At 39.0% G+C, this 17,243-nt stretch overlaps 1 protein-coding gene across 1 annotated transcript; it reads right to left on the bottom strand.

Annotated features, from left to right (window-relative positions):
- Window positions 1-4,288: 4,288 nt before the first annotated feature.
- On the bottom strand, window positions 4,289-11,205 carry LOC120570551 (galactose-specific lectin nattectin-like). Its single transcript, XM_039818947.1, has 7 exons — window positions 11,054-11,205; window positions 10,751-10,813; window positions 10,420-10,444; window positions 5,994-6,076; window positions 5,466-5,600; window positions 5,183-5,291; window positions 4,289-5,049 (listed from the first exon to the last, which is right to left on the bottom strand). Exons 2-7 carry the CDS (start codon window positions 10,811-10,813, stop codon window positions 4,988-4,990), a joined length of 477 nt encoding a protein of 158 aa, XP_039674881.1. The 5' UTR covers window positions 11,054-11,205; the 3' UTR covers window positions 4,289-4,987.
- Between the last annotated feature and the right edge of the window lie 6,038 nt (window positions 11,206-17,243).

Genomic DNA, 17,243 nt, shown 5'->3' with positions numbered 1-17,243 from the left:
TGACCAGATTATTGGGGAATGTTTTAATGAGTATTTTATAAATTCAGTATGAGAATTGAGTTTAAGTTTTCCAAAAACTCAACTCACACAAGCTTTTACCTGTGATGATTCTGCTTTCAACTTTTCCCTTATCAACACAGAGAAAGTGGAAAATATAATCTCATTTTTATCTAATATCAAAGCTAAAGATATATATGGCAGCTTTTTTAAAACAACACAAGACATCTATTATGATACCTCTAGCCATGATTATAAACAAGTCTTTTAACGAAAACATCTTTCCCAGTGTGCTTAAGCCTGCCATCATCACCCCTGTGCATAAATCTGGGGATACTCAAGTGGTCTCCAACTACCGACCCATCAGTATTCTCCCAGTTGCATCAAAGGTTATCGAAAAGGTTGTGGCAGAACAACTAATAGCACATCTGGACTTTAAGTCCTTTTTTCATCCTATGCAATTTGGTTTCAGAAAAAAACGTTCCACTGAAACTGCATGCTGCTACTTCCTTGAAGAAATTAAAACCAGCTTAGATCAAGGAGGAGTGGTGGGAGCAGTCTTCTTAGATTTATGCAAAGCCTTTGATACAGTTAATCATGAGGTACTGATACACAAACTGGCCAAATATGATATCTCCACAAATGTCCTAAATTGGATAAAATCGGACTTGATAAATCGAAAACAATGTGTGCAAGTAAATGGCACATTGTTTACATCTCTTGCATCTACTCTGGGAGTTCCACAGGGGTCAATTTTAGGGCCACTGCTCTTTTGTTTATATATTAATGACCTGCCTTTGGTCTGCAAGGGCACAAATATTGTTATGTATGCTGATGACACCGTTTTATATACCCATGGGAGAAGTGCAACAGACGTAGCCAAGAAATGATCAAGTGTCATGAGCAAGGTTAGTGACTGGTTGCATAACTCATGCCTCACATTAAATGTTGAAAAAACTGTAAACATGTTCCTCACAAACCGATCTAAACTTAAAACTTATCCTGAAATTTTAGTAAATGGCCAATATATAAAACACATAGAGAAATTTAAATATCTGGGTGGTAACTCTAGATTCAACACTTAGCTTTAAAGGTCATGTTAAACATTTGTGCAACAAACTGAAATTTAATTTAGTAAATTTTAGATACATAAGAAACTCTCTCACCACTGAAGCATCTAGTATATACTTAAATGCAATGATCATCCCCCACTTTTTATACTGCATTACATCCTGGTCTCAGGCATGTAAAACAGTCATAAAACTCATATACTTGTCAAATATGATCTACTTAGTTTTGAAAATTTAAGAAAACACTCAAATGTGTCTTTGTTACATAAAATCATATACAGTGCTACTGCTCCCCCTCTGAAAAAGTTTGTAACACTCTGCTCCAAAATGACAATCTTCACTACTCGAAGCGTTACAAGGGGGGAGTGTAGCATCCCACAACGTAAAACCCAATTTGGGAGTTCCTCTTTCTCATGTGTGGCCATGAGGCAGTGGAATGCCCTTCCCACGCAACATATTTTATGTAAAAATTCTCACACTTTCTCATGCCTAACAAAGAGTTGGTTGTTGAGTAAACAAGTTTGCTTACATCTATAAGAGACTGTATTTATGTGAGTGTGTGTGTGTCTGTGTGTGTGTATCCGTATATGTATGAGTGTCTAGAGTTGCATGTACCCTAATGTGCCTAAGCTGCTGCTGAACTGTTTGAGTGTGTGTGCTGGGAGGGGGGAGACGGTTCAAAAATTATGAAAGGAGGCGTGGCCTAAGTAAGTGGGCATGGTTAAAGTATAGGGGGTGGGTCAGTATGACATGTAGACCACACATTCTAAACCTCATGTAAATTGGATGATGTTTGTCATATAAGGCTGATTCCCTGTTGCCAGCGGGGGGGCGCTATGACCGAAAATAAATTTTTGCTTATAGATGTCCTCAGGCCTGGACTCTTGTCAAACGTGAGAAATTTCGGCCAACTTGAAATACATTTTTAAATGGGCAATACAACCCATAAAAATGGAGGATATATTTATTCATAATTCAAATTGAAAGTCCAAAGAAAAAAAAAAAGCGAGATCAAATTAAAAATATTATTTTATTACGCTACTAGGTAAAATCATTCCATAATTGAATTTAAAACAGAAAAAGAAAAGTTGAAATGTAAAATCATAATTTGAAAGTGTAAAGTGCAATGCAAAAAGTCAAATTTAAAATGAAAAGCTTAAATATGAATGCTTAAACTGAAATCTTTGAAATCTTTTATTGATTGAAAATCGCAATGGAAATAAGAAAAGAGAAACATCAAATATGAAACTCAAAATGTTAAATGGAAATACTTAAAGCGCCTGTATTATACTCATTTTCAGGTTCATAATGGTATTTTGAGGTTGTACCAGAATAGGTTTACATGGTTTAATTATTAAAAAACACCATACTTTTTTTCTACTGCCGTAACATCTTTGTTGGCAGTCGCACATGCTCAGTAGCTAGGTAAGGACTACATGAGATAGCTAGCTGTTTGTTTCTACAACTTCAGTCAGTACAAGACAGGATTAGCCGTGAGACTTCTTCTGAATGAGGGCGCACTTCCAACTTTGTGTGGAATACCTGCAGAACAGGGACATGGAAGTCGTTCTTTTGTAGATTATGATGAACTAGTGTGTGTTGTAGCAGTGTTTTGCCAAACTTTGAAAAAGCAAAATTGAAATATAAAATGATAATTTGAAAGTGTAAAGTGCAATGCAAAATGTCAAATTTAAAATGAAAAGCTTAAATATAAATGCTTAAACTTAAAATAATTGAAATCTTTTATTGATTGAAAATCGCAATGGAAATAAGAAAAGAGAAGCATCAAATATGAAACTGAAAATGTTAAATGGAAAAGCTTAAATGGAAATACTTAAAGTAACCATATTCTGCTCATTTTCAGGTTCATAATTGTAATTTGATGTTGTATCAGAATAGGTTTACATGGTTTAATTATCAAAAAACACCATATTTTTGCAGCTCCTCTTTTCACCCTGTGTTCAGGTCTCAGTTTTAGCTACAGAGTGAGGCCTCTCACTGCTGTAACATCTTTGTTGGCAGTCGCACATGTGCAGTAGCTAGCTAAGGATTACATGAGCTAGCTAGCTGTTTGTTTCTACAACTTCAGTCAGTACTAGGCAGGATTAGCTGGGTGACTTCACCCAGCTAATCTTCAAGGGCACACTTCCAACTTAGCGTGGAATACCTGCAGAACAGGGACATGTAAGTAGTTCTTTTGTAGATTATGGTGAACTAGTGTGTGTTGTAGCAGTGTTTTGCCATTCAGAACGAGCTAGCATACTAACGCTATCATGCTACAGTTAGCCACCTTGTTTCGGCTAGTGACGTAGAAAGCCGTGCAGATTTTGACCAGCTCACCAGGAGACTTAAGGCAGGACACATTCAGAAACCGTATCTCACTCAGAACACCATGGATGGTTTGTATGCATGTGGAAGCACCAGAGACACAAAATAACACCCCAAAGTCCCAGAAAAAGTGATTTTTTTTCATAACATGAGCACTTTAAATTAAAATCTCAAATAGAAAAAAAAAATATTTTATTTTAGCCTTTGCACTTTATAATTTTTAATTTTCAATTTTATCTTTTTAATTTTTAATTTGACAATTTCCATTTGACATTTTAAGATTCACCTTTTCTTTTCGATTTAACATTAAGGCTTTTCAATTTGGACTTGGCCCAAAGGCTGGTGGGAGGGTCTGAAAAGAAAGGCACCTTATAGACTTCCAGCTGACAGACTGCCCGGCTGGCAGGGAAACGATCCCGGCCGCCACCAGCTGGCTGTCATGTCAGACTGGAGCTTCTCAACACCAGAGAAAATGTGAAATTGGTCATACATTTTTGTAAAAACCATATTCAAACTCAATATTAAAACTCTACACAGTTAATTTCTCACATAAAAAAAGTCTAGGAAGTGAATTTAGTGGTGAAATAGAAGACGAAAATTGTAAAAAGAAAAGCAGTCAAGCAGCTTAGCTCGTTGAATATTAATGAGAACTGGCACAAATCTTCCTGCAGGATTTCTATACCGCGCTAGAATGGCTTGAAACAAAGTAACCAAGTTTACAGAGTCCATGGTAGAACTTCAGACATTACCACAAAATAATGAAATACGTGTGGCAGGGCACCTTTAACCTTGTTTTAATTGTAATTATTTAAGAAAAACAATTACATATTATTCACAATTATATAACTATTTGACCCTTTAGAGAAAACAAGAGTCAATACGTCAGGACCAGACACTGTTTGTGACAATATGTATTTTATTTTTTAATGCTTATTGATTATAAAGTGAAGGAAAACAGATGAATAAAGAACCCAACACACCAGAAACTCCTCTTGTATCACAGAATGTTCTGACAAAATTTGGATTTTCTATTTGGACATTTTGGATGAGAAGATCGTCATCACTCATGTCTAGTAGGTAGATGTTGTTACCTTTAGACAGAGCCATGCTAGCTGTTCCTCCCTGTTTCCAGTCTTAATGCTAAGCTAAGCTAACGTCTGCTCGAAGGGAACTTCATATTTAGTGTACAGACGAGAGTTGTATCGATCAGAACATTAACTCTCAGAGAGAAATCAAATGAGTGTTTAAGTTTTATTTTATGAGATTAGTGGATGTTGTTTATAACGCACAATATTCAGTAATAAACTAAAATGGAAAAGATGTCAGAGTATTCAAATGTTTTCTGTATTTCATTTTGTGTTCTTTACTAGATTAAAAGTCCAATAACTGATTATGTTTTTGTCCAGCTCAGAGAGTCAGTTTCCTTCTAATGTTAAAACTCAAATGTGAACCGTTTCCTAACTCTTCAGATAATAAACAAGTGAAAGTGAGTCTGTCAGCGGAGAGCTGTTTCTGTCTGCAGAACAAACTGAAAGTGAATCAATGATAGAGATTATAGATGAGCTGTAGTGAGATCATGATGGCGGGAGGCCTCACAGGTTCATGGAGCACAGGAAAGGTTGTGTTTTGGGACACGAATTGTCATTCCATTTGCCTGTAGAGAGAGTTTCCAGAGATTTTATCTTTCAGACTGCAACATGTGACCACCTGCTATAAGTTTGGAGGTCATTGTTGCATCATCATGTTTATTTAAAAGACAAGATGTTTCATATATTGTTGTTTTTTACCCTGATAGTTCTCAAGACAGTGCTCAACTCCGCCGGCGTTGTCAGGCTGCCCGGGACCCCAGCTTTTGTAGTCGAATATGGATCCATCAGACCACATCCACACGCCCGGCTGGAGGAGAAAGATTGGTTCAAAGTAAAATCAAAAGAGGATCCTCCTTTTTTGTTGTTGTTTTATTAAGAGTACATTTCCTCTTTCTGTTCTTTATTTCTTTCATCAAATTTCATTTCCTCCATACCTTTAGAGACGAGTGACATCACTTCCTGTGATGATAAAAAGTCTTACCTGCACTGAGTCAAAGCCTCCGATCCAGGTCCGTTCGATGTCACCGGTCACTTGGTTAATGTAGGTTTTGAGGAATTTATATTCCTCTTCTGAGTGGACTGAAGCCAGATTCCCACCGGCGGCCTTGCAGAAGGTCTAATGGAGACAATATAATAGGTTAAAAACATTTAAGAAAAAAACATAAACCTAATCACATTTTTAACAGATGCGATCTCAGGACATCTCATTTTTATACTGACATACCTTTGGACAATACAGGACTTTTACTGTAACAAAGAATAAATACTTTTAGAGACTGTCCTCCCCTAAAAAACAGTCCCATAAGTCATTTGTTCAAGCAGCAATTAGGACTCATATTTAGGTTTATAGTGGCGTTGCCCTCTAATGGCCGTAGTAGTTATGACGGCAGCAAAACAGGAAGTAAAGTGATTTATTTATTGCTCCTGTCATAACTACTATGGCCACTATAGGACACCGCCAGTAGAAACCTAAATATAGGTCAGAACAGTCTCGATAAAACTGCTGTACCTCTGCATCGGTCCAACTCTTTTTCTGGATGTTGAAGCTGAAACAGCGAGATCTGAACAGAGTCCAACCAGGAGGGCAGGAACCTTCAAGACAATGTTGGAAAAGAGAAAGTTAGATTCTTGTTACGTAGCAGTTTGTATTTTTTGTATTTACTATTGCTTGGCCTGTGGAATTGCTGCTTGTAGAATTCATCGAAACCAAATTGTACCCCAAAATGACTTACAGACGGACCCCAAACCACTTCATATGCAACTCCACTGTATAGCCTACTACTGAGTTACAGTGTAGGCTACTTCTACATCAGAGGGAGACGTTGTACTACTGTATTTACATGACAGAGAACGCTGCAGATTCAGAATGTGATCACAAAATAGACAGTAATCAGACATTAGCTTCATGGACTCATGGCAGTGCGCTACCCACCCGGCCTGTTATGAGCGCTAATCAGCACATATCTGTGTTCATCACCCACCAGACCCGGACCGTGTGTGTGTGCAGAGAGAGAGAGAGAGAGAGAGAGAGAGAGAGAGAGAGAGAGAGAGAGAGACTGTGTTGTCTTGTGTCGAATCGTTAATGAATTTAACATTTCAGCAGAGTTGTTTTTGGTTTAAGTTATATTGAGTTGACCTATTTTAGAGGTTTATATATCAAGTTCTTGGTCTTATATTGTTTTGTGCATTTTGGGGTAAATAAAACCCCACTTTTTCAACAAACTCCTGTTTTCCTAATTGTCTTACTGCTTGGTCCCTGACATTCGAGTTATTTTGGCGATTTAATTAACCCGACCCAAGGTTAGTCTGATGAAAATTTATGTATCTGCCTGGTTCAACTCTGAGATTTTGCACCGCTATCTGAAGGAATAATCTCCAAGATTAGGCTACGTTATGGTCTGTCAGCTCACAGCAAGTTAATACAATAGCAGGAAAAGAGTCCCCCCCCACCCCCGCTGTTCTAAAGTGTTCTGCATATCTGCGGATGTGCAGGTTACCTTCCCCCCAAAACACGGACACACTTATGGCGTTTTTCCATTACATGGTACCTACTCGACTCTACTCGCCTCGACGCGCTGTGCGTCCGTTTTCCATTGCAGATTTTAGTACCGCCTCAGCGTGGCTGGTCGTCATAGCGACTGCCGTGGGCGTGGCTTAGTAGCTTGCTTTTCCCATTGACATATCCCCGACTCATTTCCTGGTTCTCCGTCTCGGTACAACATGATATCAAAGAGATAGTTAACGTTTACTGCTCCAGATTTCCCACCGTGGTCAGAAAGAACAGGGGAGACACTTAGTTTCTCTCACATATATATGACTCTAGAGTCGCTACTCGCTGCGGAGATAATCGCCGTCACTCTCTCACTTCTCCCTCGCTCACCAGCTCCCCACACACACACATAAGGCGACTCGACACACACACACATCACACATGCACACACCAGCGCACAAGTATAAACGTCAGGCCCTTACGCGTAGCGCACGGAAAGTCTGCGTGGAGCCTCCGGCAGCAAAAAAACACCGCTGGCTAAACTATTTAAAAATGCCGTCTGTCGCTAGCAATGCAGTGATCAGTGACGATTCTTTCCGACCAATCAGCAGCCTGCAGGTTTTCACGTCACCGTTTCGGCTCGCCTCAGCTCGCTTGGAACCTCGACTGAGGTGGTACTAAAAAAAGTACCTGTTAGCAGGTACCAGGTACTTTTTTTCGTAATGGAAAACCAAAAAAGGCGAGTCGAGCAGGTACCATGTAATGGAAAAGCGTCAATATATACAGATACGTATTGCTTTAGAAGATAGATAGCCTGCCTATAAGTGACATCACGCTCTGTCTGCACTTGTTGTAGCTGGTTGTGCCTTGCATGTGTGGGATTCTGATATGTCTTTAAAATCGGGAATTGTCGTTTGTTTATTCAAAGTCAAAGACAGTCCAAAGTAGTGGTACTTTGCACATTTTTGTGGGTCTGAGGTGTATGTCACATTTCAGCTGCCAAAGCTCTGCTGCTCTCTGTCTCTGGTCCTCAGTGTGAGAGGGGGAGGGGCCAGCGGCTAGAGCGGCAAAAGCCAATGTGTGCTCATTTTACCGATATATATTTAACGATATCTTTGGCATTTCTAATCCATACAATATCTTGGCTGTGCACTTACTCGTCCCCGTAGCAAGACACCTGTCAAGTTTGAAATCCATCGGACTAATGGTTCAAGAGATATGCGCTTAACACCCACACACACAGACAGAAAGACGTTCCTGCAATTTATGGATAGGCAGGCAGATAGATAGATAGATAGATAGATAGATAGATAGATAGATATAGATAATTTTGCTACAAGCTCCTCCCATCCTTCCTTCAGAAACCTAACATCATTTTTTTCTCCCTAATCCCTTTCAGAACGTAATATATCTTGATGCAATCAGTCAAGAGCAGATGTTCGAGAAGTTACCCATGTGAAGTGATTCCTTCCGAGTGAACACAGTGAATCTGACAGAAACACCGATTGTTTTCGTTTTTCTCGCTACTGCCAGCACTCCAAATTTACAAACAACAGAGCTACGTGTTGAAATTGACCGGAATTCTCCTTTAACATCTGGGTGTACAGCCAGGGACAGCGAGGTCAATGGCCTTATGTGGTACCTAATGTTAAACTTGTAATGTACTGATATGGACTCCATCCTCCCAAATGTATAAATGACTTGCATGCTAGAGAATTTCTTAAGTTCCTCTTTATTAGTAAAATCAAGGAAGTTGAAAAAACCAAGACAAACCAACATGGAGAAGAGAGGAAGGAGGCGCACACACACACACACACATACACACACACATACACACAACTACAAATACTTCGTTACTGTACTTAAGTAGATTTTTCAGATATTTCTACTTTACTTTACTATTTTTTTTTGTGCCGACTTTTTACTTTTACTCCTTACATTTTAACACGAATATCGGTACTTTCTACTCCTTACATTTTAAAAATTGGCTCGTTACTTTAGTTTTGTACAAGAGGTCGTAATGTCGGAATAAGCGGCGGACGCCACGCCTCACACTGTGAGGGCGGCGCGTCACCACAGAAAAAAGTGAGAAAAAAGAAAGAGAGACTGCTGTCCGGAGGATAATCAGTTGAGATGGTGTGTGTGCGTCCTTGAGAACTGTAAGTCGTATAACTTATGTTGTCAGTTCATGTAAGCCTGTTGTTGTATTGGTCTATAGTTCCTGCACAGTTAAAGTAGGTTAGCTAGTGATTTAGTTGTTTGTGTTCTTCACCTGTTAGCTAGGCTTCACGTTGCTTGTAAAGCATCAAAAGAGAGAAGTTGTCTCTGTCCGTGTTTTACAGACACACCTGGAAAGTTGGCGAAGTTGGAAACCAGCATCAGCTTTAAATACGGTCCTAATCTAGTCCTCACTAACAAGTTTCAAATAATTTCACTGGAGTTACCGTTATTATTTTTCACGTGATCAATACCGAATTCAATCTAATTGGATGGGAATATACTGTAGGCTACGTTGCATGTAACGCACCAATACAAGACGACTCGACAGATTCGGTCGCATTCTGCATTCATTTGCGGCAAATAATTGCAGCTTGATGGCGGTAACGTTAGCACTAGTAGTATGGACGGCGACATGATTGAAAATGAAGAAAACAGAGATCCCAGAGATTAGGCAGACAAGCAGCAAGACATTCCCAATCATCCCTGGCCTTATCTGAGAGAGATGTTTGAGATAGGCTAGGAGGCATCAAGTATGACTCCTGGCCAATGTGCTGTGTAACTCTAAAAGTATGGGGAACTTCTTAATTAATCTATGTTTAGTAATTCATATTGTATCCTTTATTTTCTTTCTATATTTGAGCACACGCACATACATGTAGATTCCTTTAAGGGGACGATTAAAAAAGAGAAACTGGATCTGTGAATTCTCACAGAATCACAATTGAATTCATATCTTGCTACTCACAATAATCATATATGTGATGTTTGGCAGACATCCATTTAAAATGTAGACAATGGCATATAAAGAGCCTGGTTTTTATGTCCACTGAAGTTTCTCATCTTGCACTCTAGTAACATTTGTGTGGTCCAGGTAGCTTTGCATAAAAAGTGGTTGTCATTCGCAAGGCTACTTTTACTTTTATACTTTAAGTACATTTCAAAGCCTGTACTTTGTTACTTTTACTTAAGTAAAGAAGTTAAATCAGTACTTCTACTTTTACCAGAGTATTTTTTAACACAAGTATCTGTACTTCTACTTAAGTACGGGAAGTGAGTACTTTTGCCATCTCTGACACACACACACACACACACACACACACACACACACACACACACACACACACACACACACACACACACACCACAATACAAACCCCTACATAACATTATATAAACAAACAAGTCAAATACAATCAGAGCAACAAGTCAGAGATACTGTACTGACCTGGGCAGGAGGTTTGTCCATAACACTGTGATCACAAAAAGACATTCCTGAATCAGTCTGAATCTTTTAAGTAAACACGAGCAGTCTAATTGCAGGACTACTCAACTCCACTTTATTTATATAGCACATTTGATACAAACATGCAGCTCAAAGAGCATCACTTAACAAACTTATCTAATGTTTCAGCTTACAGTTTGCACTCAGCCTACATTAAAACTAACATTATTTAATCACTGTCTCATAATCTTACAGGTTGGGAAACCATTGCATTATACTGCATGTGCAACACATATTTGTTTTTTAAATTAATAGTTGCATAGTTTTTACTTACAGATGGAGCCAACAGTCCGATGGACAAACAGAGCAACAAAGCAAACGGAAAGCCTGATGCCATCTGTGGAAAGATGTTAAACAAAGTCAACGTACTGCAGACAAGGACATAAATGCAGACAATTAATGACTGTGATAAGTGAGCCATTTATCAAATTAAAGTATCCTGCTAGTTATAAGTGTATTATATAATATAGATATGGTTTAATATTTAGATTAATATTATGTATAATTATATAAAGTGTTCTCAAAATATAAAATTACCTATCGATGAAATTGTGATAATAAATTGAAATATAATTACCTTTGCTGAGGTGATGATTGGCTGACACAGAGAAGAACAACCAGCTGATGACTGTCAGTAAAGGAAGATATTCACTCTTTATATAGTTTATCAAAGCCCCACAAGAGAGTACGTCTACGCCTGCATGACCCTTCAAGTTCCGCCCCTCTATTCCAGTCGAGAGAGACCCTTATCAAGCCCGTGACATCTGAAAATCATGATACCTAAAAAACATGTTTGAATCACTGATCACCATGGTGAAGTAAACACTTTTATTACACAATTATGTTCCAGTTAGAGGTGAAACATTAACTAATTGCAGCCTACATGTCAACATTCTTGTACTTTAATCAAGTATTGCCTTTTTTCACTGTATACTGAGCTTACTCCACCAAAACTCAGAGGGAAATATTGTACTTTTTATTGCACTACATTTATGTGACACAATTACTTTTTACATAAAAAAAACGATATGAAGCTGTACTTATACTACTTATCTACACAGTAGTATACAAAGTGTCTAACTAAATTGACTCCACGTTAATAAGATACAACATTGAAATGCTCTTACAATTTTCTATAATAATATAACTCTTTGAAAGGAGCTATTCTGCATATTGATTATGATGATGACTTTTGATTTGAAGTATATTTTCCTAATACTTTTATTTGAGCAATATCTTGAACAGGTTATGTACCACAGTCATTTAAAGTAGCTGTGATAAAACCTCTGCTTAAAAAACACTCTTTATCCAGAGGTCTTAGCCAACTTTAGAGCACTAAGCCGGCACTGGTGTAAAATTAAAAATTGCCTTCTAACTTCTTCAGACAAAGGACTTGTCTCTGTACTTGTCTTATTAAATCTTAATGCTGCATGCGACATTGACCATCACATGCTATTACATAAATATAGAGACTGAAACATTTAATTGACATTAAAAGAACTGCACTAAGCTGGTTTAATCAATCAATCAACATTTATTTATATAGCACTTTACAGCATCCAGCAGGTATCCAAAGTGCTTTACATCAGGAACCAAGAATAAAAAAACATATACAATAAAAAGAATGAAACATAGAAAACAGTAAAATCAGAAAAGGTTACATAGAAACAGGAGGAGGAGAGGGAAATTGTCTCTACATATTAAAAGCCATTGTCTTACAAATAGGTTTTGAGTTTAAATCTAAAAAGAGCTACATCTTTGATAGTGTGAATATCAGGGGGTAACTTGTTCCAGAGTCTCGGGTAGATCACCCCACCGTTTATACCTCGACCTTGGGACTTCTAAAACCAGTTGATTTGAAGACCGCAATGACCGGTCATGCTCACGCAGGGTTAAAATCTCGGACAAATATTCCGGGGCCAGAACAAACAAAATCTTAAAATCGATTCTAAAACACACAGGGAGCCATGTGAAAAAAACGGGAGTGATGTGTGCACGTCTAGATGTATTTGTTAAAAAGCGAGCAGCAGCATTTTGCACAAGTTGAAGTCGTGAGATGGAGGTCTGATTCAGATCAACATAAAGAGCATTACAGTAATCCAACCGTGAACTAATAAAAGCATGAATCACCTTTTCTAGATCATGCCTGTTAAGGAAGGGCTTAAAGGAGAATTCTGCCAGTCGATTTCAACACGTAGCTCTGTTGTTTGTAAATTTGGAGTGCTGTCAGTAGCGAGAAAAACGATTGGTGCTGCCTACACCGTGTTATCCTCCTGCTAGCGTTAGCACCCAGGAGGTTGAAACCGGGCAGACTTTAAACATGTTTTTAGCCTCTTAACATGTTTGAAATGTCATTACAAGTGCCTACCCATGTGCAGCACTGCTGCTCCCACCACTTGCATCACGCACTGTGCGTAGGGCACCAAGTGCTGAGGGGGCACCAAAAATAGCCTAATGAAAAATCATCATAGTCATAATAATTATAATACCGATATTATTTCAGTATAGAAATATTAGGCACTTTTTAGGCATGTATATCACAAAACAGGCGGAACACAGAGATATATTTAATTGCTCAAGAAAGTAACAATGGTGCACCCCTACCCCCAAACACACACACTGAACTTCCCAAGATCCCCCTGGGTGCCCTTCCCTATCTCAGTGGTCTGTTGAAATGCACCTGACAAAGTTTGACAGTAGCCTAGGCTAAGTCATCTTTTTTGGAAATGGCCTCGAAAAGACAGCAGGAGCCAGGAGCAGAGAAAAGAAAGAAGTAGAAACTGTGAGATGATGCCCGTGCATCACTTGCAGGTAAGTCCGTGTTTAATCATTCTTAAATACGGAAAATGTGCTGCTAATGTAGCTAATGGTTAGCCTATCCATACACCTTGAACTAGCTGACGTTATTGCTAATGTTAGCAAACTCAAATATGTTATAAGTTAGGTGCAAGCTAAATTGAGATTTCACTGTTTAACATTATCTATGCATTATCTATTACAAGTAACTAACGCCAGATAGCTGTTACTTTACTTTAGATCAGGGGTCGGCAACCTTTTTAATATGAAGTGCCCTTTTCAAAATGTTTTGTTTATTAGTGTGCCATGTCAACATTAAGTTTAATTATGACATCACATCAAAATGTAATATCCAGGGAATCTGTAATTTTATTCTATAGCAACATTTGATAACATTTATTTCTCATAATCAGGACCTTTTAATTATTATTATAGTATATTATTATTATGATTATGGAAACATAGTTTTAGTATGCAGCGTCCTGATTGGTGGAAAATGGGCTGACAAAAATATCACTGTCAAAGAGGCTGAAGCGAAAAGTTGATGTGGAAAAGTCCAGCTTTAATGATGAATGGACTGATAAGCAGGTCCTGTATGCCTCATTTTCAATGAAACGATGCTGTGGCAAAATAATAACACAACCAGCATCATTATCAAGAATGAACACGAACATAACGATTGCATCATTCACATGCATATTAAGTAGCCACATGTTTTTGTTTTGGTCTTATAATTTATCCATATTTACCGCTCCAGCGGAGAGGATGGTTTCTCCAGTTAGCTTAAGTTTATAAGAATTTGGCAAAATTTCAAGATTCCCTGCAAACTAAGATAAACAGACTACAAACCGACAGCTTTTGCTTTAGCTTGTTTTGTAAAAATTTGCTATTTGCATAGTAGAGCTGTGTTTGCGTAAAACAGCACAGCAGGAAGAGTGTACTGAGCAAACTGAACAGATTGAAATATCGCTTTCTACATGTTTATGCTGGTCCTCTTTGTATTGTTCCCAGTCAGAGATATGAGTCAATCCGATTTATGTTTTCCTCCGTGGGTGCTCACAGGCGCATGCCCTTTAAAAAAAAAAACTGTAGTCAAAAAAAGTTTGCATTTCAGAACCTTAGGAAACGGACAGCAGCCGATACAAACACACTATTAACTCAATAATAAAGCCGTAACGTAGGCTATCGTTCAACTCAGGACAGCGCCACTTCTCACAAATGCAGATAGGATTGGAGATGTGAAGTTTAACTGACCAGCAACTGCCGCTGACCTGACGGAGCACCACGACCGGTCGCTCGCGGTGCGCTATATCTAGCGCGCAGTAACCGATTCTGGGGTATCAACCGCGATCAGCTTCGTGGGAAATTAAGAACTCTCTGCACTGATGGTGGATGTCATTGATGCACTTGCATCAATAGGTTTGATTTTTTAATAACAAATCTGTCCATTTAATTTTCACTCTTGTTGGGACCAAGCGGTTGGTTAAACCTGATTTTAACCAAAAAGGCCTCAGATTGAACTGACCGGAGAGACAAAAGACATATGGGCAAGACAAAGGGATCTTGGCCTGCATGTGAATTCCAAAGCCTGTTTCACCAAACTCCTACAGGTCGCCACTTGGAAACAGGTACAAAATGGGGAATCTACCTTCAACACGAGGAGAACAAGGCAACACAATGGTTTCACACCTGTGACAAAGGTATATTTTTCCCATTGGCCATCGAGCCTTTGAATGCACCAAAAGGATAAAAGCTTTCAGCGATCGTCTTTCAGTGCTCTTCACGGTAATTCATTACTGAAAGAAGACGCGCCGCTCAGCTGTTCCAACTAGCTAGCCAGCCTCACCTCGCCGGTCGAGATTGAGCTGGGACATCAAGTAACTTTCTGATACAAAAGGGATCCGAGGGAAATACTGACCCAGTATTTCCTCACATCTGCAGCAGGTTTAATCAGCCCGGATTCAAGGAAAGGAGGACAACGTGCTTGTTTTCTCGTCTGTCGACTTGGATCGCGTGTCGTCCACTGCTCTGGACGAAACAGATCGTTAACCTCTGGCGAGAGATTAACTAAAAAACAACACACAGTAAGAAGCTTTTACACAGTTCTGGGCAGACGTTAGAACTAGTGTGTATGGTTTGTTTTATTAATGAGCAAAGGTTATTGCTACCACTTGTTTGCCATTAATGTGATCTGATTTTAATCATATGCTCATGGTCCATGGTCGTGATTATTAATCTGTTTCTGTGAATGTATCATTTGATCACGATACTGTTGATATGTTGTGTTGAGTAGCTTGGTAAAACTGTAATTGCTACCTGCTCACTCCCCTTTCACGGAGTTTAGTTGCAACTCAGTTTCCCCTCAGTGAGACAAAATTCTCAGAGTCTGCCCTAACTGCACGTTTGGTCCAGACCTGAGTGGCTGAGGGGGGCTGGTCATTATTGATAACTAAGATGTTGATAACTGTGTCTCTTTCTTTACCCTTTCTTCTTTAACTAACTACACACACACACACACACACACACACACACACACACACACACACACACACACACACACACACACACACACAGACACATGCGGGCCACAGTAAACTGCTGTTTTCTGCAAGCTAGTCACATAGCTCCCGAGCTAAAACTGCTAGCTTAACCACGTGGAGTCTGCATAGCATTTGTACAGAGCTAACACATACGAGGCTCCTCCTCGTGCACACAGCACCACTACCGCCCTCTTGAGGCTAAATAGTTTTGTGCAACTCACAGGAGTAGCCATTTTGGTAGTCTTTGGGTTAGACTACTTTTCGACACCGCCCCCTCCTCTTTCTCACACACACACACACACACACACACACACACACACAACACACACACACACACACACACACAGACACAGACGTGTCCATGCTACAGGCTTGCTGTTCATAGGATGAATTTTTGCTTTTGGTTGTGATATTGTAAAAGGTATATAAGTTTATGATTGAAGGATTATTGATCAGCCATTGATGATTTTGAAGTTAATAAATTCTACTATACTTTAAGTAGCAGTTGCCTGTGATTATTAGTGTACTTATTGTAAGAAATTGCTGGTTGAACACAGGTCAGTGCTCGAATTCACCCCTTCCTTTGTTCCTTTAAAGGATTACTACAGAAATGAGACTGATCCACAGTTTGACAGCGTGCCATTGGTTAAAGTCCCGCGCGTGCCTAAGGTTGCCGACCCCTGCTTTACAGTAATGTACTCAGTACCCAGATGATTTAATTGATATCAACATTCTATTAATGTTAAAGTTAAGATGACTAAGATATGATCTGCTTCTAGGTTTGTTATACTGACATGAGTTAAGCTTCATCATTAACATTGACATTAAGCATTCTTCCTTTTGTAGTTCCCCTCATATGTAGAGTGGAGCCAAAGACTGGTGGAAATGACACTGGACAGGGTGGCAGAAGTGAGGAGACATGAAGAGGTAAAGAGGTGGAAATTATTTTTTCAACAATTACATTTCATGTCATTAAGTATTGCAATTCAATTATTTTGATTCCTTGACTTCTAGTAGTCTGATTTGAACATTATTTCACCCAAGATGTGGTTCCTTACCCCATTATTATTCAAATGTTTATCACGTTAGGCTAGGCTATAGGAAAACTGATAAATTTGAGTCCTTCAAATACAAATTTATCACTTGCCCTTGTGTTAGTAATGCACACAATTGTCTTCTCTGCAAGTGCAGAGAATTTGTTAAAAATGATTTGCCTATTGTAATACATGTAGTGACTGTACCAATATAATTTCTTGCAGAAAATGTTGCAATATTGAACTATAACCATCTCCCCCACCTCTACTCTGGACAAGGCAGAGGAGCTGTGGACATGGGGCAGGTCATTGGAGCTGTGGAAATGGGGCAGGTCACCGGAGCTGTGGACATGGGGCAGGTCATTGGAGCTGTGGACATGGGGCAGGTCATTGGAGC

Source organism: Perca fluviatilis, chromosome 12 (assembly GCF_010015445.1).
Source record: "Perca fluviatilis chromosome 12, GENO_Pfluv_1.0, whole genome shotgun sequence".
In the NCBI taxonomy this organism is placed as follows: Eukaryota; Metazoa; Chordata; class Actinopteri; order Perciformes; family Percidae; genus Perca; species Perca fluviatilis.
This window is presented reverse-complemented; position numbering and strand designations above follow the sequence as displayed.

Coding starts and splice junctions, on each gene's coding strand:
- LOC120570551 (XM_039818947.1), bottom strand. CDS start 10,813: ATGGCATCAGGCTTTCCGTTTGCTTTGTTGCTCTGTTTGTCCATCGGA. Junction 6,077..10,419: donor TGGACAAACCTCCTGCCCAG/GTCAGTACAGTA, acceptor ATTGTCTTGAAG/GTTCCTGCCCTCCTGGTTGG. Junction 5,292..5,465: donor GAGGCTTTGACTCAGTGCAG/GTAAGACTTTTT, acceptor TTTCTCCTCCAG/CCGGGCGTGTGGATGTGGTC.